The 23,029-nt window shown below is 37.8% G+C and overlaps 2 protein-coding genes across 2 annotated transcripts; one reads left to right on the top strand and one right to left on the bottom strand.

Moving 5' to 3' along the window:
• Positions 1-1,036: 1,036 nt before the first annotated feature.
• On the bottom strand, positions 1,037-4,473 carry rpl36 (ribosomal protein L36). Its single transcript, XM_083559491.1, has 4 exons — positions 4,368-4,473; positions 3,732-3,828; positions 2,221-2,355; positions 1,037-1,162 (listed from the first exon to the last, which is right to left on the bottom strand). The coding sequence occupies exons 2-4, from the start codon at positions 3,822-3,824 to the stop codon at positions 1,073-1,075; spliced, it is 318 nt and encodes a 105-aa protein (XP_083415617.1). The 5' UTR covers positions 3,825-3,828; positions 4,368-4,473; the 3' UTR covers positions 1,037-1,072.
• Positions 4,474-7,249: 2,776 nt separating this feature from the next.
• lmnb2 (lamin B2) lies at positions 7,250-22,816 on the top strand. The gene is made up of 12 exons (XM_083559212.1): positions 7,250-7,689; positions 9,846-9,982; positions 12,576-12,732; positions 12,820-12,945; positions 13,330-13,500; positions 13,685-13,810; positions 14,601-14,821; positions 17,317-17,551; positions 17,804-17,911; positions 18,284-18,403; positions 20,213-20,311; positions 22,569-22,816. The coding sequence occupies exons 1-12, from the start codon at positions 7,465-7,467 to the stop codon at positions 22,608-22,610; spliced, it is 1,767 nt and encodes a 588-aa protein (XP_083415338.1). The 5' UTR covers positions 7,250-7,464; the 3' UTR covers positions 22,611-22,816.
• The last annotated feature ends 213 nt before the right edge of the window (positions 22,817-23,029 follow it).

Raw genomic sequence — 23,029 nt, 5'->3', positions numbered from 1 at the left:
TTTTTAAAATTATTTACTCAGAATTCCACAATGGGCTAGCGATAATTGCAAGAAAATACCATTTTCACATCAAAGTTTTGTTTCAGATTTGAGTATTTTAAAATGTCATTTTTCAAATAAAATTGTTAGAAACATTTCTTTCAGACCAGTCAGAAACATGTTCTAATCTACTTTTAGAGCACAATCCAAGAACAGAACAGTTGAAGATTTCCTAAAATGTTCTAATAAAACCTCAGAGCCAGCAGACCTCATACCACCTTTACCAAATAAAACTATCCATTTTGCAAGGTGGTTTTTTTCTTTTTCTAGATAATTCTGTATTTTACCACCTACAGATATACATAAAACACAATGTGGATACTTTACAATATTACTGCTTGTGTTTCTTGATGCTATTTTGTCAACTTATTTATTTTAATGCAAACACCCAATGCTTCTTTCTATGTATTGAGATATGAAGGGATTATAGCTACAGGGTTGCCACACTTCCATGGACAAATTTAAGGGATTCTTAAAGCACTATTTTATATCAAGCACCCATTAAATTCACAGCCCAACATATAGCATCATGAAAGTACATGTTACACTATTTGTTTAAGTACTTTCCAGGCCTTGAAACAATGCGTCTGAAATTCAAGTACTTTCAAGAAGCGTAGGAACCCTGCGTTTATTAGAATCTTCATTAACCATTTTTGAACTTTTCAGTTGCTGCACTTCATAATTCTGAATATCCAGTTTCAATTAATTCCAATGTTTAAACTATCTATAATTCTACATCCTTCAGCCTGTAACCTCCAACTTATTCCACCTGTTTAAAATGTACCAGTGTGAAACACAAACTTAAAACAACCCCTCCAACTCGTTTATATTCTTCTCCAAGCCTGGTATTGTGTCTGGACAATGTGCAGCTTATTCTGAATCCGGCTGCATATTTATTAACCCTTAATGCAAACCAAGATTGTAATAATAACCAGGAAAGTCATCAGTATGTATTTTGGAACGACCGAAATTGTAATGAAAACAGTAAAACCTAAGATTTGTTAATACAAATTTATTTGTCCAATGATGCAAGTTACTCCTTCTTGGCTGCAGCCTTTCTCAGTGCAGCCAGAATGTTGCTGAGCTCTTCCCTCTTTCTCTTGGCACGGATGTGAGTTCCGACCTGGAGAACAAAACACATACATCAGTATTTACAGTAACAATAAACACTTACAGCACTGAGAATTCACTACTCACCACATAGATGTCTATGCAGATCAATTTTGTACAAAAATAAATAAAAAGATTTCAAAAAAGAAAGACAACAAATTCAGGAAAGTTTTAAACACAGGAGACATTATGACTGAGAAGGAATTAATAATTTCAATGCATTTTATCAACTGCTGAATTGATCCAGTTTGTGTAAAGCGTGTCTTTACATCCATTTTATATTAGGATGAGTTTAATCCAAGCAAAAAATAAATAAATGAGGGTTATACAACCAGTAGCTCTTTGGTAAATTTACCATTAAAACTACATTTATAATTTCACACACTGATCATGTAGCTGTCCATGGTCCTACTAAATACCACTATTCATCTCTTTCCTGCTAAAAAAAAAAAGGAATCATGCAGGTTTTTTCTTTTCCCCCATTTTCTCTTAGGGAAAATCAAACAGAATGAAAATGGAGTCGAGTCCCAAACTTACCCAATAAGTGCACTATATACTTTTCTAATGTCAAAGTTTTTATTTGAGATGAATGAACATAATTGTATTTTACTGGGACAGAATTTTAGATGGTCACACCTTTCAATGCAAAAAAATCAATTCAGAACCAAAGAGATGGATGGGGTAGGAGAAAACACCAGTTATTCCAGACTGAACCTGTACATTGATTGGCTATTCTGCTGTTTTATAAACCAGGAAAAATTGCACCTAGTTCACCTCAAGTCTCAAAAAAAGGTTAGGATTTACAATTCACAATTATTCTTACGCTAGTGTATATTTAAATTATGTAAATTGCATTGAGACTTTGGCCAGGTGTGTGATATAAAAACACTAATTCATGCATATATTGAGATTCGATATTAAACCAAACCCAAATACACTAAACCAAGGATGATCTCTGTCCAATATTCGTTCTAAGACGACTTTGAGGACAATCAAAAACCCAGCACAAAGCCACTGATTTGCAACAACTCCCTTTAGAAGATTAAAAGTAAGTCATGAAAAGAGACTAACCCTTTTCTTAATGAACTTGAGGGCACGCTTGTCTTTGGACACCTTCAGCAACTCCATAGCACGCCTTTCGTAGGGAGCGAAGCCACACACCTCGCGGATCATGTCGCGCACAAACTTGCTGTGCTTGGTCAAACGCTGGAGAGGAAAAAAGATACAAAAAAAAAAACAACTTCATTAAACCCTCACGTGGATTTCATAACAATAGAAAAACTGCACGGTTGTTACCAAACTGCATCATGATTTTTTTTTTTTGCAGCAGCAGCAGCAGCAGCAGCAGCTTCCCACTAATTTCACCTTTAGTTCAAATATAATTGAAATATCCAATTTACATAAATTCACGACTTATTAAAAAAGGGGTTATTAAAAAAGAATAAACCAATATGACGAATTGCTTCAGTCAGTGACCATTTGGAAAAGGATTTATCCAAGTTAATTGTGAGTATAATACTTGTGACTTGTATTACTTTTCCTTTAAATATTGTGTAATGAAATCGGTTCATTATTTTTAAATAACCCCGTATATATAAAAAGGGTGTAACGGTACAAATTCACACTTTTTTTTAGTAACGGTTCGGTTCGATTTCGGTACGGTTAGGTGTAAGAATGCAAAATAAAATCATTTATTAATGCAGTTTATTTTTATTTATTTATTTTACTTTTGAACTACTATTAACTTTGTTAATTATTAAAATCCTGGATTGGTTAAATATAAAATTATATTCTATACAAATTAAGATAGACACAAATTAAATAATTCATTCAGGCAATACACATATTGATTAAATTGAGCAATCAGATAAATTGGCACTAATTAAATTGAGTAAAATTTTATGGAAAAAGTTTATAGTTTACAATTGTTAGACAATTTTTAGTAGTTCTACTGATTTCAACATACTGTAACAAATGTCTACATTCCTTCCATCTTTCATTCATTCATGCACTCCCTCGATATGTGGAATTGTCAAGAAACTGTTAAAGTTGTATATCTAGTTACTCGTAAAAACGCAGGAAGTGGCGCCTTTTCCTCACGCACTTACAAGTGTGCGGCGAATCGCATTTCCGGTACGGAGCGAGCAGCCACGGTAACACTGTGCTAACTCTAGTTTCCCATGTTTAATAATAATAATAAATAGCCACGGTGACACAGCGCTAACTCTAGTTTTCCCATTTTCTATGTTTCCAAGTTTAATAATAATAATAATAATAATAAATAGTCGAGGCGTAGTCACAGTGACACTGAACACGAAGGATACGCCACTTAATACGTCCGTGAGGAAACTCAGATTTGAACTATGTTCCGCACGTAAAAAGGATTGCATTCGGTACACATGTGCACCGGTTCGGCACAAACAAGTGGACCGTTACCCCCTAACAAGCCTTAATGGGCTTCAGACATTTCTTGACCTAAGAACATAAAATGTTTAAAGGTCTAAGCAACAAGTGTAGACCACATATCGATATAACAAAATGAGTTTGATGAGGTCCTATTAACTTTTATATATAAAACTTACCCCCCTCCTGCGGCTGTGCCTGGGCTTGGTGACGTTCTTGGATACTGGGTGGCCTTTTTTCAGGCCGACCGCCATGGGATACCGAACAGCCATTTCTCTGGAGAACAAGAAAACATGGGTTCAACACAGGAAGCTGTGGCACTTCTGCTCAATATCATCCTCATGTATAACTACAAAAATTATATATAATAGTGAATAAAGCTGATATAAGTGCAGATTGTTGAACGTCCCATTCCATAAATCTCACTACAGTATGTAAGTGACCAGGTGAGGATTTGGATTTGGGACACAGCCAGTAATCAACATTAATGCAGGTTGATGGAGGACCTGGTTTTTCTTATTACAGGTTTTTAATCCATTAAAAGTAACACACTTTATTTTGAACAGGTTTTATCCTTAAACATGAATGAATCTATTTTATTCCGGGTTCTGTTCAGACATATCAGACAAAAAGCGGTGTACAATCCGTGCTCCTTTAATCACCCCAAATCGCTTCAAAATAAACCGCAATGGCGACACGACGATCTTATACAGGTTTTTAAATGATAGGAGAAGCAATCAGAATTATTTTAAATCATAAGATTGCAAAGATATAAGAAAGATTAGAAAACACTACACCGCTCTAACGCTTCGTACCTGCGCTTTCTAATGGCGTCCAAACCGGAAGGACTGTGACAGAGCGGACGTAGATTGTTCAACGTTGCGCGCGCGTGAAAACCTGCTTGTAATAACCACAGCGCCATCTGCTGGTGATATATATCACCACAAAAGGAATTTGGTTCCAGCTGTTAGTGACTCTCAAAGTACAGACATAAATAAAATAAATAAAAATTAAACTTAAATAACCAAAAATAAAACAGAAATAACCAAACAATAGAATCGGTGCATCTTAAATGTGGTATTCGGATGTCTGATCGCATGTCTTGCACCCATTTCATCTCTGGATCACTCTGTCATTATTATCTGCATGTCTTCCCTCACCACATCCATAAACCTCCTTCCTGGCCTTCCTCTTTTCCTCCTGCCTGCCAGATCCATTCTCAGCATTCTTCTACCCATACACCCCATGTTCTTCCTCTGCACATGACCAAACCGTCTAAATCGCACCTCTCACCTTGTCTCCGAAACGTCCTACACGCCCTTTAATAAACCCATTTCTAAAGCTGTCTATCCTCATCACAACAATCCTCAAATCTGCAACCTCCAGCTTTGCCTTGTGTCTTTTTGTCAATGCCACTGTCTCTGTTTAAACCCTTCACCATAGCAGGACTCACCACAGTCTTATAAACTCCCTTTCACTCTTACACCAGGCTGTGCACAGACATTTAGAGGGGCAGTGGCCCAAAACCAAAAAAAAAGGGCACAAAGAGACTGGGTGTTTGTTAATACAAATTATGCATGTGTTATAAATATACAATTTAAAGACTTAAAAAGAAGAATTAAACAATAATTAAAAAAGAAAGCACACTGTAATCATTTCAGTCTTTAATGAAGACTTTATTGTACTTTATTGTCTTTTGATATTTACCTGTTACAGCAAAACTTTTCTATTTAATACTATATTATATACTAATAAACAACTCATTTAGAGCATATTTACCTATTTAAACTATTTACAGGCCTACAATTAATATGGTTTTAATAAGATATAGTAAATATGACGTTTTAGAGATTACTAGTATCAATAAAGACAAGTGATTACAATGGGAAATATGCTTAATTACAAGAAATAAAGTGTGAAAACTGCTAAATATTCGATATGACGATTTCCCTGCTGGCTTTCTGGAGTGTCAAATACACGTTTGCAATGTTCAACTGCCTTCTCTCTCTCTCTCTCTCTCTCTCTCTCTCTCTCTCTCTCTCTCTCTCTGTGTTCTGTAAGGAACTGTGAGACTTAATTGTTAAAAGGCAATCAGAAGTGGGATATAAAATAATATGTCAAGTCAAGTCAAGTTTATTTGTATAGCGCTTTTCACAACAGACATTGTCTCAAAGCAGCTTTACACAAATCAACAGTGAAGGTGAATGGTGTGAATTTGTCCCTGATGAGCAGCCATGGCGACTGTGGCCAGGAAAAACTCCCTTAGATGTTATGAGGAAGAAACCTTGAGAGGAACCAGACTCAAAAGGGGAACCCATCCTCATTTGGGTGACATCAAAAGTTTGATCATAAATCTTTCAACAATACAGAACACTGGAGAGTGAGAACTAACATGATTACTGGAGTATAAGATTATAAGTGATGTTCTTTCTGCAGTCTTATACAGTCTATATGGTTAGTAGCTCCTAGTTTTATAAGCTCAGCATTTGTGATCATCACAGATCCAGCATCAGCTTCTCCATGCCAGAGCCTTTAAACACTCCAGGAGGTCCAATGTCAAACTCCACACATGTAGCGGAATCCAAATGGCACTGGTACGTCTCTAGATGGTTCGGGATGTTCGGGATGTGCGAGGTATATGTATAAAAATGTGTGTAGACTTTTTATATTCACTGTATTTGGTTGTTTAGGACGTCTCTGGATGCAGTAGCATTCATTTTTCCCTTTACTTGAACTAGGAGACCCAAATCTGTTCCAGCATGAGTAAGAAGCACAAGTAAGATATGAACATCTTTTTCTGAATTCATAATTGTTTAGTTGTTAAATAAAGCACAAAAAGTAATATAGTTATAGAGCATTAATAAGAGCAATATGTCAGTGCACTATATTACAAAGTGTGTGTGTGTTTGTGTGTGTGTGTGTGTGTGTGTGTGTGTGTGTGTGTGTGTGTGTGTGTGTGTGTGTGTGTGTGTCGGGATGTTCTTGGTTTTAAAATAATAAAAAATATATATTATTATTGTTATTGTTATTATTATTATTATTACTACTACTACTACCCCCACTGCAAAATAATAATAATAATAATAATAATAACAATAATAATAATAATAATAATACCATAATTTATTATGGTTTTAAAAAAAACAACAAATACTCATAACAATATTATTACTTTGACTGAAGATGATGCTATTACTATTATTACTGAAAATAAAAAAAGGATAATAATAATTTGGGACATTGTTATTGGTGTTAAAAGAATAAAAAAAATGCATTATTATTGTTACTACTACTATACTACTACTATTATCATAATTAATAGTAGTAGAAGTAATAATAATAACAATATATTATTATTATTATTATTATTATTATTATAATTAAGCAGTAGCCTGTAATATAAAACAAAACAGGAGCAGTTTATATTTTAAATCTGTTTATGGTAATATATTAATATATAGATAAAGCGGTGTTTTGTAAATTGCATGTGGCTGTAAAACGGATAAGTGAAACGGACCGGAAGTGGAGTGAATGTGGAGTGATATTTTCTGAATGAATGTTTTCGGACTGATAGAACTGATTTTTAAATAATGAAATAAAACTACAAGTACTATGTAGTGGAAACTACAACTCCCAGTACAACTTCCGGGTTTCGATAGCTTTTGGCGGGTTTTTACGTTGGCGTCGGCCATTTTGGTTTTTTTTTCTCAATTCTTTCAAAGCTAGCCAACCAGCTCCCGGGCTCGAGCGCGCGCGCCATTGTGCTTTATTATTATTTTCATTCAAACCTTTCAGAAAGTCATTTCGCGATACAGAAAACTGGACAGTGGGTGAATTTTTACGGAACCAGGACTGAAGCAGGACCGAGTGGATTCAACGCGCAAATAAGTTGCTGTCTCTCTGCGTGAAGACATGGCGACCGCAACCCCGAGCCGCGCTGCCGCCGAATCTGGCCGTGCGACTGGCTCTTCGACGCCGCTCTCCCCGACTCGCATCTCCCGCCTGCAGGAGAAAGAGGACCTCCGGCACCTAAATGACCGACTGGCCGTCTACATCGACCGCGTCCGCTCTTTGGAGCTGGAGAACAACCGGCTCTCGTTGAAGGTCTCGGAGAAGGAGGAGGTCACAACCAGAGAGGTAAATTCGAACACACGGCTCGGTGTTAGCATGCTAGCTAGCGAACTCTTATAACGCTCTACGGTGCTTCACTACATGATTCGCATGCATTTTACAATCTTAGATAGTTCATTCTTTTTTTTAGAGGAAAAAATAGATTTATTTATGTTTGTGTTTGTCTGGCTTTAACAGTTATATCACCGGCTATTCATTTGAACGTATTAATTAACGAATTGTCGTATAATTATCCAAGCGGCGTCGATTATTGCTACCTGGCAACCGTGGTAATTGGTTGTGGTCATTTGTTATCATTTGAGCAGAAGGCGTGGAAGTGTTTGCACGAGCGAGTAAAGCCGAACAGCTAGCGCCCAGATGTGGATCTAATTTACAACAATAATAATAATAATAAAAGTCAGAATGATGAAATGGTCAGATATTAATTAGCAAACTATTTAAAAAAATAATATATGCATTTTATTACACTGTAACTTCTTAAACAGCCTCAGGTTAATCATCAGCCTAAAAGTCAGGGGCATTACCATATGTCATACAAATTAAGGCTGTGTGGTTTATCTCGTTTGTCTGTTGTGGTTGGTTTCATGGAGGCGTTCACATTTTCCCTTTGAATTCAGCTTCCACTAACCATAACAGAGAATATTAAAGGGGACTTTGTTTATCATATGTACATTTCTTCGCATATCTTATACATACATCGCGTATCCCTTGGGTCAGAACGTAGAACGCGCGGCCCACAAGGAACAGAGAGGGTTAAAGTCCTTGTTCAAGGGCCTGACAGTGGGAGCTGATACAAGGGCTTGAACCCCCAACCTTATGTTTAGTAACTGGACCAGAAAAGGGTTTGAGGTTTTGCTGAAGGGCTCAATTGTGATTGTTTGATGATGCTGGGGTTTGAATCTCTCACTTTATGGTCATTATTGGGAGCAAAGAGTTATAGGAGTTAGAGGAGATATACTCCAGTAATCATGTTAGTTCTCACTCTCCAGTGTTCTGTATTGTTGAAAGATTTATGATCAAACTCTTGATGTCACCCAAATGAGGATGGGTTCCCCCTTTGAGTCCGGTTCCTCTCAAGGTTTCTTCCTCATAACATTTTAAGGAGTTTTTCCTTGCCACAGTCGCCAGCGGCTTGCTCATCAGGGATAAATGCACACCATTCACCTTAACTGTTGATTTGTGTAAAGCTGCTTTGAGACAATGTCTGTTGTGAAAAGCGCTATACAAATTGACTTGACTTGACTTGAAAGAGGGTTAAGGGTGTTGCTGAAGGGCCTTTAACTGTGGCAGCTTGGTGATAATGGGGCTTGAACCTCTGACCTCATGATTAGTAACTGGACCAGAAAGGTATTAAGCGGAAATGCTCAAAGGTCCAACAGTGGTGGTATTGGGGCTTGATCCTCCAACATCAAGGGCATCTGTCAAATGCCATAAATGTAAAAATGGATTTACACAACTTTTTTTCCACTATAGATCGTTCCACTGACATGACTACATTATTAAACACATCGTTTTCTTTCTACAGTGTTATTTATAAGTGAGAAAGTTGCATACTTATCAAAGATTGTCATCAGTGAATATCGATTACGTCATTCTTACACCATCTCTTCTTCTTATTTGTTATCTAACAGTCAAAGACTTGTTCTTTTATTTTCTGATCTTCCATCCTCCTGTGTGGAGATGCTTTCAATGAGTTTAAAGTGCTCTGTAGATCGATTTTATATATCGCATATATGACTAAATTCCAAACTTTATATTAGGTTGTAGTTATTAAAATACCAGCATTGTCAGTTGATGGCAGCAATACATCAGGAAAGCATGTCCGCATATCGTTTTCCAAACTATGTGATGTTTTTATGTTGCCCTTCCCTGTTACAGTTTCCCCTCAGGGTTTTTTAACCAAATATGCATCGACTGTCTCAGTGAAGCCTCTGCAGGATTTCAGACACTGTGCCAGTAAATAGATGTCTGATTTAATTTACTGAAACTGAAAATAAATAACAGTAAAAAGCTTTTTAGCGTTTGAGGATCAAACACTGAAATTGGTACAGAGCGTGTATTTGAGTACTGATTATATATCCACAAATTGTCTGTACAAGTCATTTATTTTCATTAAACTCGCATACCGGTTTTTGAACATATGCGTGTCTATCTTCTCTAAGGTGACCGGGATTAAGTCTCTCTACGAGGCTGAACTGGCGGATGCTAGACGTGTCCTTGATGAGACGGCGAGAGAGCGAGCCAAACTCCAGATTGATTTTGGCAAGGTCAACTCTGAGCTCGAGGAAGTCACTAAGAAGTAAGTTAGGCGATAATTCGCTTTGTGTTATTACCTGGGCGGTTGGAATCTAGTAATAGGAGACACCTGAGGACTTTCCTTTTCTGTTTTTATGTGAAGGTCCGATCATGCCTGGTTATCATTCGCCGCTGTTACTTGGTGCATATCTGAAAAAAGGCATCATATGCACATGGTTGGGTTTTTGTAGTCAAATTCTCTCTGGTATGATTTTCATGTCAATAGTGTTGGCAGCTTTGTATGCATTCTGGTGTACACTATTCTAAACCCAAATCAATAGACATTGAAAAATGTATAAATGTACTAGAGTTTAAAGGGCAGGTGACTCACATCTCTCCAATGAAGTTCTGTTATGTATAATTTGGATAAAAAATCTCCACCCACAACTTCACCACATTCTTTGTGCTTTTTGTTGCAGCAGCTTTAGACACCCACCTTTTTGTTTATTCATCTCCTTGTAGTAAAATGCTGTGTTTGAACTTGCAGTGGTAAGGTGTGATCCCTAGTTCCTCACAATCTTTCAGTCACCATTTACATAGGGAGAAAAAAGCCCCAATATCAGAACTCGCATAGCATTTTGAAGGTATAATATTATGTCCTCCACCCCTGCACTTTAATCTCACACTCTCTCTAAAGAAACCTCTCTGCAATTTCGAAAAAATCTCAAACTAAATAATGACTACGCTAATCGTCTACACTATTTGAATGATCACGCTGTGAAACTGCTTTTGCCGAATGCACACCATGATTTTAGCCCTGACTTGTTTGCTGGAGTTTTGGGAATCTGCGTCAACAATATTTCCTGGTGAAAGATGGATGTGTGGTGTGCAGGCCTCATTCGTATACTCTGTTTGCACACCTTTCTGTAGACAAAACAACAAAGCGAGGTTTCGTGTTTTGCAAGTGGGAGGGTGATTTTGAAAGCTTTTTAGTCTAGAGGTTGAGTGATTCCATACCTGCAGGAGGCGGTAGTGTGTATTCTGCATCGAAACAGGGAAACCGGAAAATTCTACCTGCTAATTCTAAAGGGTTTTTTACCTGCCGTGTTCATTACTAACGGATTAGTGTAAGCTAAGTAGCCATTCGGAGTTCTCTTTTTCACCCACAAACTCCACCTTCGATTCGTTACGCAGAATCAGCCGAAAAACAGCAGACGGCGCGGATAAAACTAAAGTCGACTGATGCTCAAAAAACCCCAGACACCCAAACATCAGCTTAGTGTGGACCAGGCTTTAATTTCTTATCCTTCATTTTTAATCTAGCCTTATATTTTTTAATTTGTTAAATATGATGCTGCTTTTGGAGCGAGAATAACATGCATGGAATGCTCGTATTGTAGTGAGTCTTCAATCAGCTGTGGTTTAGGCTACAGGTAGGTATCTGAACCCAAACCCGGTCACAAGCGCACCGATCGAAGAGGCTTATGTTGTTCAATAAATGTTTATTTTAGGCCATTTTTTTGCATCATGTCTAAAGAGATAAAAAAAAACCGTCATCGACCATTGGCTGCCCCGATTTCTAAATATTGCCATCTGTGTTTGGGCCAGAGAAATCCCCACTTCAGTCGACCTCTAGTTTAGTGTGCACTGGACATTTATTCGATCAAACATTGGCACCCAGAATACAGATTGTATTTAAGCAAGTGACACACTAATACTAAACACTTTATAGTATAATAATAATTGACCAATAATAATTGATCTCCTTGTAGATGATTTTTTTTATTTTAATGTTAAGATATTTTTTTTTACTTTTGATTATTATTAAATAATTTATTATATTTTTTACATTTATTTGATTTGATGGTGATATTTTAAAGCCTTTATTAAAGTGATGGTTCTTGTGATAGGAATTTGTTTCTTTCTCCAGGGGCATTTCTTGTCACATGGCTAGTTAATGCTGCATTTGACTTGAGTCATGAAAACATTTCACTACCAATTCTATGGCTCTGAAGTTTTATTTCCACCTTTCTTGTTTCTTTGAGGTGTTTGAAGGGGCTGTGTTTTTGCTTCTAATTGGCCCAAAAGTTTTTTAATGGCATAAAATTAGAAAAGTGTGTATATATACTATTTTTTCAAGCAAAAAAGTGAAGTGTATATTTGTACATCCCGATTCAACGCTTTGAAAATTACATTAAGTGTAAGTGACTCATCCAGCACTGACATCATTTTTGAGAAACCAGTTCATTTTACTTGCCTGATTTCCTCACACGCACAGACTTTAGACTCGTGGGTTTCGTTGGTTTACATTTGTTACTAGCTAACAGAAATGAACAGGAAGTCTGTGGCTTTGTGCCCATGAACGCTTGCATGATAAATGCCACTCGTCTGTTCTACCCCTTTCTTTCTTTTTTTTTTTTTTTTTTTTTTTACTAGACCTAATTTTCTAATGCCATGTATTTGTAAAAAAAAAAAAAATGCTTCCTGGCCCAAATGTTTCAAACGAATCCTGCTCTTCTAAAATACGACGATAAAAAAAACCCCAAAAAGCTAATTGCATAACATAACTAAGCTACTAAAAAGTCCCCTTTGCATTTTTCTTTTGTTAATATAAGGTAGTTGAATAAAGCAGGAAACTGTTTTCTTGTGTTTTGCAGCTATAAAAAGAAGGATGGTGACCTGGCTTTGGCTCAGGCCCGTATCAAAGATCTGGAGTCCCAGTTTAACCAGAGCGAAGCGTCACTTGCTACAGCTCTCGGCGAGAACTCAGCCCTCGCTGCAGAGATCAACAATCTGAAGAAGCTGCTGGCAAAGGTCCGTCTTCTTTCTTTACTCCATTTTCCCTCATCAAGTTAATTCCGTTCGGGATGAATGTTCAGAAACCGAGTTGGTACCTTTCAGGCCGAAGATGCTCACGCCGTCGCTAAAAAGCAGCTGGAGACTGAAACGCTGATGCGTGTGGATATTGAAAACCGCTGCCAAAGTCTGGGCGAGGAACTCGAGTTTAGGAAAAGCATGTTCGAGGAGGTGGGTCTCCACTTTATTACTTCTGGTGATGGGTTCTATGTTTTTAAAGCCAGTTTAAACATTGTTGTTTTGTAGTCGGGAACTTCGTTAATGCGGAAATTCATTTCATGGACTTCCTCAAAGCAGACGTATGCCATACACTGTTTTTTTTTATGTGCATTATATTTATTTAGTTTGTGTACCTTGGAAAATTATAAAGCTTTAAAAGGATCAAAGCCGAGGACATCTGCTCAACCAATTATTTGGTTGGTGCCCAATTTGATTGCTTGCAGGTATTTTTCTGGTTGCAAAATTAAAAAAATTGATTACAGGTTAAACCACTAAATTGAGTCTTAATTTTGGCAATCCTAAATTCAGTCCTTGACCTGCTATGGGCTTATACAGGAGGTTCGTGAGTCAAGGAAGCGCCATGAGAGGCGAACGGTGGAGGTGGACAGTGGAGTGAAGCAGGATTACGAATACAAGCTTACCCAGGCTCTTCAGGACCTCCGCAAGGAGCACGAGGAGCAGGTCAAACTCTACAAAACTGAGCTCGAGCAAACCTTCCAGGCTAAGGTACTGCATTTACGTCTTCTTTTTTCTTCTTCTTCTTTTTAATATTATTAATACTCTTAAAGAGGTGAAATGCCAGATGACTGTGTAATCTTTGTAAATGTGTCATGCCTCGATCCTGATTTAACGCTGCTGTAAGGTGGTCAATTAGATATGAGCATTCTGCTTTTCTCTTACCCTCATGCAGCTGGAAAATGCCATTGTGTCCTCTGAAATCAATGATGCGGAAGTATGCACAGCACGCGAGGAGCTGCAGGAGGCTCGTGTCAGGATCGAGGGGCTGACCTATCAGCTCTCTGCACTCCAGAAACAGGTACAGCTTCCCTCAAACAAGCCGCTTGTAACAGCTTCAACCTCGCCTTAACGTGCATTTTTTTGAGGTGGAGAACTTTAAAGAGTTTTCCTTAGCTATCTTTCAGAACAGTGGATTCCACACAAAAATAAGCTCGTTTTATATTTTGCTTGTAAATGACATTTAATTGAAAACGTACACAGAACAGAAAATGAGGACATGTAACTAGCGGCACAGTGCCTTTATTTGACCAAGGAACCAGAATTGTTCAAGGAGTCTTTTGTCTTATCTGGCAAGACCCTGGCAGAGGTGGACATCGGAACCACCGGCTCTCCAACACACCTGAACTTTAAATAAAAGTTCCTAATTACTTGGTTTTGTTGAATAGGGAATTAGAACATGAGGGTTTGAGGTGTTAGATTTTACATTTGCTAGATGGAGGATGTTTTCATCCAAAGCAACTTACATTTAAAACATGATGTAACTGAGAAGTTTGTATTTTTTGCTGGGCATTAACAGTTTGGCCCATTTATATCATAGACAGGTTTTGGGTAAAGCCCAGAGCATCTTGTTAGAAGATTTCCACCCTTAGTATCATGAGTTTCACTTCCCTCCTTATGGCATCCAGTATAGAACTCCTAGTAGTAACAAAAAACAAACCTGCTTTAGACTTTAATTTATTCCCTGTGAAATCTGTGAAATTTTTTTATTTAAGTTTAATACCTTTTGGAGAAATTGTGTGTTTGAGTTACTTGTACGGTGCAACCGAATTGCCATTGGGAAACAAATAAAAATTAACTGCACCTCGCAGGCAGCATCAGCAGAGGATCGTTTGCGCGAGCTGGAGGACCTGCTGACCAGCGAGCGCGACAAACACCGCAGATTGATGGACGGCAAGGAATGCGAGATGGCCGAGATGCGGGAGCGCATGCAGATGCAGCTGAACGATTATCAGGAGCTGCTGGATGTAAAGCTTGCCTTGGACATGGAGATCAATGCCTACAGGAAGCTGCTGGAGGGAGAGGAGGACAGGTGAGTGTCTGAAGCAACCAAACAATTCGGAAAAATTACAAGCTTAACCAGGTTGCAAAGGTTTGCACACCCTTTATTACATGCAACATGTGCATTAACAGTCCTGATCTTAATTTGGAAGATTTATTACACTCTTCCTTCCCTTAAAATCTCTCTATTTCTGTCATTGTGTGGGGGAAACTTTGTACAGTCCCCTTCAAGTTATTCCTGTGTAAAAGAGGCCTGCACAGGGTGTGTGCCAAAATTAATTCAGATTATTCCCTCTTTCTTGAATAGAATGAAATTTTGACTAAAATAAGAGTATGATGACGCCGCAACCATCAGGCTTTACAGCCAATGTGTTATCTGGGTTTTAGTTGTGCCCTTTGGGTGATTTATACAGGCTTTAATTTTTGTTTATTTTTTTGTTATATAGCAAAACTAAATGAACTTTTAACTTTACACAGCCTTCGTGCTGTTTGATTGGTAGACTGATTAAGCATGATATCATGTTCTCCAATGTCAGTGATTGATTTTATGTCAGTGTTTAGGTTTGCTTCCCCCCATTTATGCAACTATGCATATCTTTTATTTGAATCGACAGAAGGTGGCAGGATGCCATCAATGGCAGATTATTCATCATGGTCACAACCACACGTCCAGGACAAAGCATTTCTCAGGGTTTCTATGCATTTTTGGAAAAGTATGGATTGATTAGAGTGATTTCCAGGTCTGAACTAGTGTGGAAGAAAGATGCTATTGCCCCATTTGGTTTTCTAAAATATAAAATTAAGAATTTATAAAACAAAGACTACGTCTGCACTCATCCAGATAAATCCGGAAAAAACGCTGCGCGTACACATTTTCGTTTTCGTTGCTCATCCACACCAAACGTCATAAAACCCTTACGTTCCTTTACGGTGCCTGAGCAACAATGTAAGACGTTTCGACCGCCAGTTGCCATGAGGGGACAGCGTCCCCGAACTTGCAACTAAACACATGGACAACATCAGAGATTGTAAAGTTCTGATCTTAAATATGGGATTCAAAAGTATGGGATTCTGAAATAAACATTGTAGGAACCTCGACCTCAGGGTCTATCATTAATAAGGCATGGTGTATGTATGTATTTATTTATTTATTTTTTGTTATCAGACTGTACACTATACACCCCTAACATAAAGATGACATTTAACCTAAATATGATAAATGTAGTGCAGCATTTTGATTCGAAATGGGGGGGGGGGGGGAAATAATCAAGTTCCTGTCCAGTAGAAAAGTGAGTGGTTTAAATCATTCCAGACATTTGAGCTTATATGTGCACATTTCTAGCTCTCAGGCTTCACAGGATGTCCGATTCGCTTTGCTCATATGCAGCCATACATGTTTTTTTTTTGCCTCTCGTGTGAGCCAGATGATAGCAGAGTGTCAGAGCAGTCAGAATGTTGTTCTTTATGCCTGAGCAGAGTTCTGAGAGACTGTAGGGAGTGTAGGGAAGGTGGAGATAACTTCAGGCTGCCGAGCAGCTGGAAAGCGATGAAAGAGGTAATCGGCTCACTTCGCTCGACGACACAGACTGTAGATTAGTCAGAATTCAAAACGGGGTTGGGGGGGGAGCATACACCCATGGCAAGAAATCTTGTCTTTCTATTAAAGCGTAGTCCCAACAAACGACTAATGAATTTCACTTCGTTTAAGTGAATTAAACACATTCAGTGCAACGAGGGTGATCACTGATCACAAACAAACAACTTTTATCTGGCTCTTTTAACTAATCAAAACATTTGTATAAATGCATATGGCGTAAACTTTAAACCTGCTACAGGTTTGTGTATTAGTGACTGGTCGTTCACTTTGAGTAAGTTATCAGTATGACTTGGAAGATCGAGAGAGATTTGTTCATTTTCTTCTGGATGCACATGTGCAAAGCATCGCAAAATCTCGGCAGGCTCTGTACTGAAAACAGGATTGAATAGTTTACCTCTCGACTCGTCTGAGTCGTTCGTTCTTTCATTACATCACTCATACACGCTATGCGGTGCATTACACAGGAAACGGAATTGAGTAGTTCACCTTACGAGTTCTCTGGTCCAAATCACTCATTCTTTTGTCACATGACTCCCATAGACGCTATGCAGTTATATATACTTATGTACATTTTTGTAACTATAGTCAAAGTTCATGTATGTAGAGTGTTTGGGGGAACGAAATGATCTAGACTCAAAAAAGATTTATTCATTTTGATGAACGCGATTCAAAGAACCATCCGATCTTCCAATCACTGCTGTATTGTGGGTTTAATAAATGAAGCATGTTTTAAAGTCGTCCCTAGATGGCAGTAGTACATTGTCAGAATAAAATTGTTCCCCTGGGCACCAAAAGAGTTGGATTTTTGTTTGTAACATCAATCACCACTATACACCCATGAATCTTGACCAATTTCAGTTTGCATTGTAAATTTCTATGTGGGCAGACAACCAAGTTGGATGTAATTAAATCGTGTGTGTTTTTCACAGGCTGAAGCTGTCCCCCAGCCCTGCCTCACGGGTCACTGTTTCCCGAAGCATGGCCGCTAGCAGCAGCTCTTCCCGCTCGACCCGTGCGAAGAGAAAGCGCATGGAAGTGGGTGACGAGACTTCCGGCGCTCCCGGTTTTCGTGTCAGCCAGCACGCTGAGGCAACAGGCTCAGTCAGTATCGAGGAGCTCGACCTCGAGGGCAAGAGTGTCACCCTCAAAAATAACTCCAACAAGGTGCTTCTCATTTCTTACACTGGCTTTGTTTTTAGAACACAATCTTATAATGTATATAAAAGTAAGGTTTTATCAGGTTGGTGAAAATGTGTGATGGTGTTTGAAAACCATTGGTAGACTGGTTGTGCTGGGATTTAAACTTATGACCTGTAACCACTGGGATACTATTTCCCAGTATCTTGTGGGTAATAATGGATCGATCTGTTTATCGATGTGTTTTATTGAACATTGTTTTCATGTCGCACCTTTCAGGATCAGTCTCTGGGTAGCTGGCGGCTGAAGAGGCGAGTTGGAGAGGGAGAGGAGATTGTCTACAAATTCAGCCCTAAGTTTGTCCTTAAAGCAGGACAGACAGTTACAGTGAGCGCTTTTGTTTTATGTGTTGTACGTTTTATTACATTTGAATCGCCGTTAGGATTGGCAGATCAGCAAACAACAAGTAAAACACATTATCTAACGAGCAGTCTTTGAGTTTCTATTGAAGCTTTCAATCTGCTTAATTACTGACTGCCTCCTCGTAGCCCCCAGATACCATGTAAACTGTATTTTCGATGGAAGAGAATGATGAATTCTACAGATCTGTCACCCATGACAAAGTCTAAATCTGGCAACCACAAGTGAATTGGAACTACAGCTGTACAGTATCTGTTATGTAGATATTCCAATTATACAGAACGGAAAGGGAGCCCATTGTGATCTGTGGTCGAAATTAGATTTTGACATTGTGTACAGGTGTGGGCGGCAAATGCAGGCGTGGCTCACAGTCCTCCCTCAGACCTGCTGTGGAAGAGTCAGAGCAGCTGGGGCAGTGGAGATGAAACGGTCACCCTGCTGGTCAATTCAGATGGAGAGGTACACAGCACCATGCACTTCATTCTTTAATTAGTCCTATGTTCTTTATCAGGGTTTATTTTTTTTTGTGTGTGTGATCTGGTATAATGATAACCTGATAGAAGTTTTTAGTTTATGATTTTTTGCTCTATCATTAAATCATTACATATTTGAAATTTATTTTTATTCCTTTTTTTTATCTCTCCAGATGTTTTATTTAAAAAGCCTACACATCTGGATGCATTTTAAAGCACAGTGAATCGTAACATGATCATTTCGTCTGCGTTCACGTTAATTCGGAGAGATCTGAAAACAGCATTTTTGTTTCAAATTGTTCTCCACCCACACGTTTTCTTTTTTCTTTTTTTCCTTTTTTTTTATTTATTTTTTTTATATATATACATTTTTCCAAAAATAAATTTCATACTGCGCATACATTAAAATGTAAGGCGCTTTGGCTTATGACGTTTCTCCCAGCGATTTGTTTTTCCTCTCTGTTTCTCTCTTTTTATTTTTTTAATGAAGCTGTTTTTGGTGCAGAAAAAAGTGATTAAGAAAAAAGGCCAAAACATAGTGAAAACTTTTAATTACATTAATATCATGACCAACAGGAATAGAATCGGCCCGAGGGGGTGTTTGTTACGGTGCCACGGTTTGTCACTACAGGCTTTTTCAAAGTACAAAATTAAAATGCGTTTCTCGGCTCAGCGTGCTGCTTTCCTTTTCATCTTGTAATGAGTTTGATAAATACAGACACCGTAATACAGAGATTTTGTCGAAATGTCAGTTTCAAACATGTCGTTTCATCCAGATTCTGTTGTATGCACTGGGAAAAGGTTTTTAAGGTCTTTTTCTCTCCAGATAAAGTGGGTACTGGTGTGGAAAAATCTAATCTAGACAAAGTGTCTGAGAAGCAACACTTACAAGGTTTTTTTTATTTTTTTTAGGTGGCTTATTCTAGGAAAGTGTCCTTGCTCACCAGGTTCTTTGCTTTCTATGAAAATGAATAAAAAAAATACCCTTTCATACAAAGATGTCATAATAAATATTTCTTTTTCTTTTCACCACCGGCTGAGTAATTGTTATTTTGACTAGGTTATCATGACATCTCAGAAATGGCAAGTATCATCTTAGAAATGTCATTTTTGACCTTCACGCATACAAGTACAAGATGTTGATGCGAGTAGTCATGCAGAGTCGATGTCACTTTCTGAACTCTGAGCATCTCAACAATCGAGCGTTCTCTTCTTTATTTGGCTTTTCCCGTTCAGAGATTCGGCAGCATAATACTCCACGGTGTGGTTATGATTGTTCTTCAGGGTCCTGGATGAATTTTCCCAAGAACGCCAAACAGTAGTTTTACACGTTTTACGTGTTTCGCATTAAACAAGTATATTGCTTAATCAGGGAGTCTACTAATGTGACGGATAATCCTCCTCTGGATGAATTGTTAACCAGTCCTGTATTCCTACGCTTTGCCTTGTAATCTGGTGCAATCTCATGCAACTCTTGACAAGCACTCGTGCCTCCTCACACAGGTTGGAAAGCTCTGTTCTACATGCTTACAGCTGCACAGTTCATTTTTTTTTTTTCATGCACCCCTGAAGTACCACCACAATTAAAATTGTATTGTTTTAGCTCTGGATTAAGTTGGTAAATGCTTCAGGACTGAAGTTGAACATTAAAAATGGTCTTGGTTTAATAAAGAAATCTCTCCGGTCCTCCTCAGTTTGTTTATAGACTTGTTAATATACATTTGTCCGGAATTAATGGTTGCAGTTTTTAATTTGTGTTGAGAAAACGGATTAAACTCATTGATTGTCTCTGCAGGAGGCGGCGAAGCGGACGGCCACCAAAAGCCTGGTAGAACTGGAGAACGGAGATGATGAGAACGGAGACTTTGGAGATGAGGATCTGTTTCACCAGCAGGTGAGTTGCATTTACACTCACCTCCCACTAGGGGTGTAACGGTACACACAAGTGTATCGAATTCAATTCTTTTTACATGCAGAAGAAAGTTAAAATCTGAGTTCTCTCAGGGACGTATTAAGTGGCAGACTGCTAAATTGTTTAGTCTCCATCTCGTACTTTGAGAGCATTTTTATTCTTATTAAACTTAAAAACATACACAACAATGCCAGTGGTATAAAAAATTAAACTAGTTAGTGCAGTGTCACTGCGGCTACTCACTCAGTATGGAAATATGATTTGTTTTGCGCATGCATGAAACCTAAAAAAGTGGCGATGGATTCTTTAGCGCTTTATGTCCAATTCCTCTTAAAAGGAGAAAATTCCACATATCGAGGGAGTGAATGAATAAATGATGAAAGGAATGACGTTATTTGTTACAGTATGCTGAAATACAGTTAATTAGAGATATAGAAATAGAAATAAATACAGAAAATGATATTACTTGTAAAAACCACACTCTTACTTACAGATCTGTATTACCAAAATAAGGTCTAACAAAAACTATTTAATTTAATTTGTATTTTTATTTAATTGATTGCTGAATTTAATCAATATAAGTGTGTTGCATTAATTTAATTTACAAAATTTGTATAAAATATTTTTATATTTTATTTAACCAAGCTGGCATTTAATTTAAAATTGTTTTATTAATGTATACTGTTGATGTCTGTGAATGTAAATAACTATATATATATATATATATATATATATATATATATATATATATATATATATATATAGATATATATAGATAGATATATATAGATAGATATAGATATAGATAGATGGTACCAAAAGAGCTGGTTTGAGTGTTTTAGATAACACTGCTGCCACATGCTTTTTAGAGCGCTGCATGGATTTGCAGGTGTACTGGTATTTCTAGTATTATAGATGGTGACTGTATGTGCCAGTTTATAGCAGTATATATAGTTCTTTAATTTATGCTTGAACAATTTTAAATAAGATGCCTGTTGATTTGAATAAAAAAATTCAAATGAATGCAATACACTTTATTTTATTGATTAAACTGAGACACATTAGACAGTGACACTGCGCTGTACCGGGAACGCAGTGTCACTGTCTAATGTGTCTCAATTTAATCAATATAATAAAACAGTGTATTGCATTAATTTATTTTATTTTGAGGTATTTTCTTATAATAAAAAAAATAAATTTGTAGTCCACCTGCCACTTAATATGTTCGTGAGGGAACTTGTATAAAATCTTTGTTACTATATATATATATATGCACACACAGTGGAACCCGGTTATGTCGATGTCCTAGGGGGACGCCAAAAAGCATCGAGGTAACCGATAATCGAGATAAACGAAAATCAAAATGGCGGCAGTATATTAACGTGCTTGAAATTTCTTTATGTACATGATGTGCGTTAATAAATGAGAATGTGCATGCACGTGTTTTTAAAGGTTTTTTTTTACACAACAGCGTTGCCGCGATTTGTTTGATGAAGGCATGCTATAAAAAATACATACAGTACATGTTTATCTGTCATGAATCCACCTGCCACGCCCCCTTCGGCCCCCTTCAGCGTTGCAGGTGTTTTCTCGGCCGCTTTCTCTGAAGCTCCCGGCTTTAATCGCGCACATATGGTGCTCGTTTAGCATCATCACCTGCTCCTATTTAAACTTCCACACACTCACTGTCCGTTATTGTTGGTATATGTTGGTTCACGGCGGTCGTTGTTATCGCGCATGCGTATCCCGGTACGTGCCTTCCAACCGGCACTCTCTCAACGGCTGCTCTTTTCTTCCCAAAGCCGCGCCGCGCCCCTACTAACACTACGAACACTAGCACTAACTAACAGCAGAGATTCACCAGTATACAATACAACACCTGGAGCAGCTGTGAGACTTGATTTTTCCGCCACTTCCGAGTTCTTCTGCAGCTGCACCGAGATAACCGACGTTAAATGGCAAATTTTTCCCCCAGATATCAGGGTTCAGCGACATAAAAAAAGTCGACATAACCGATAAAAAATGCTTAGAAAAAGCGAGAATTTGGCGGTTCCACTTCAAAAACGTCGACTTAATAGGGTTGTCGAGGTAACCAAGGGCGAGATAACCGGGTTCCACTGTGTGTATATGTGTGTATATATATATATATATATATATATATATATATATATATATATATATATTTTTTTTTTTACTAAAAAATTATTTTATATTAATTATTTTGGTGTATTATTTCCAGGGCGATCCGAAGACCAGATCCAGAGAATGTGCTGTCATGTGAGGGAGTTTCACCACCACAGTATCCCCTCCCCCATTGTTCCCTTAGAGCCACTAATTTTTATATTCTTCTGCCACAAATATAAAATAACCCCCTCCCTGCCAGTGTCACTGGCATGCAGTTTTTACGGACCTCGTTTTTTTAAAATCCAGGTTACCACATACTGATTACAAAAAAAAAAAAAAAATTTTAATGGCTGAGCATCGAAATGTTCTTCTTTCTTGGTCTTTTTTTGATAAGTATCAAAGGGAAGTTGGGATATCTTCTACATACATGCCTCACCTCTCTGTAATAGAGGTTTTTACAATATAACAGCAGGAAATGTCTATGTATTTTTTAAAGTAAGTCTAGTAGAATGTAAAAGGTCCACTTGGTGGTGCAGTGATGTGCGCCATCAATTGGTTGTTTAGCTAGGATGAGGA

This window comes from Silurus aristotelis, assembly GCF_946808225.1.
Source record: "Silurus aristotelis genome assembly, chromosome: 13".
In the NCBI taxonomy this organism is placed as follows: domain Eukaryota; kingdom Metazoa; phylum Chordata; class Actinopteri; order Siluriformes; family Siluridae; genus Silurus; species Silurus aristotelis.
The sequence above is the reverse complement of the archived record's forward strand: the minus strand, read 5'-3'. Positions and strand labels throughout refer to the sequence as shown.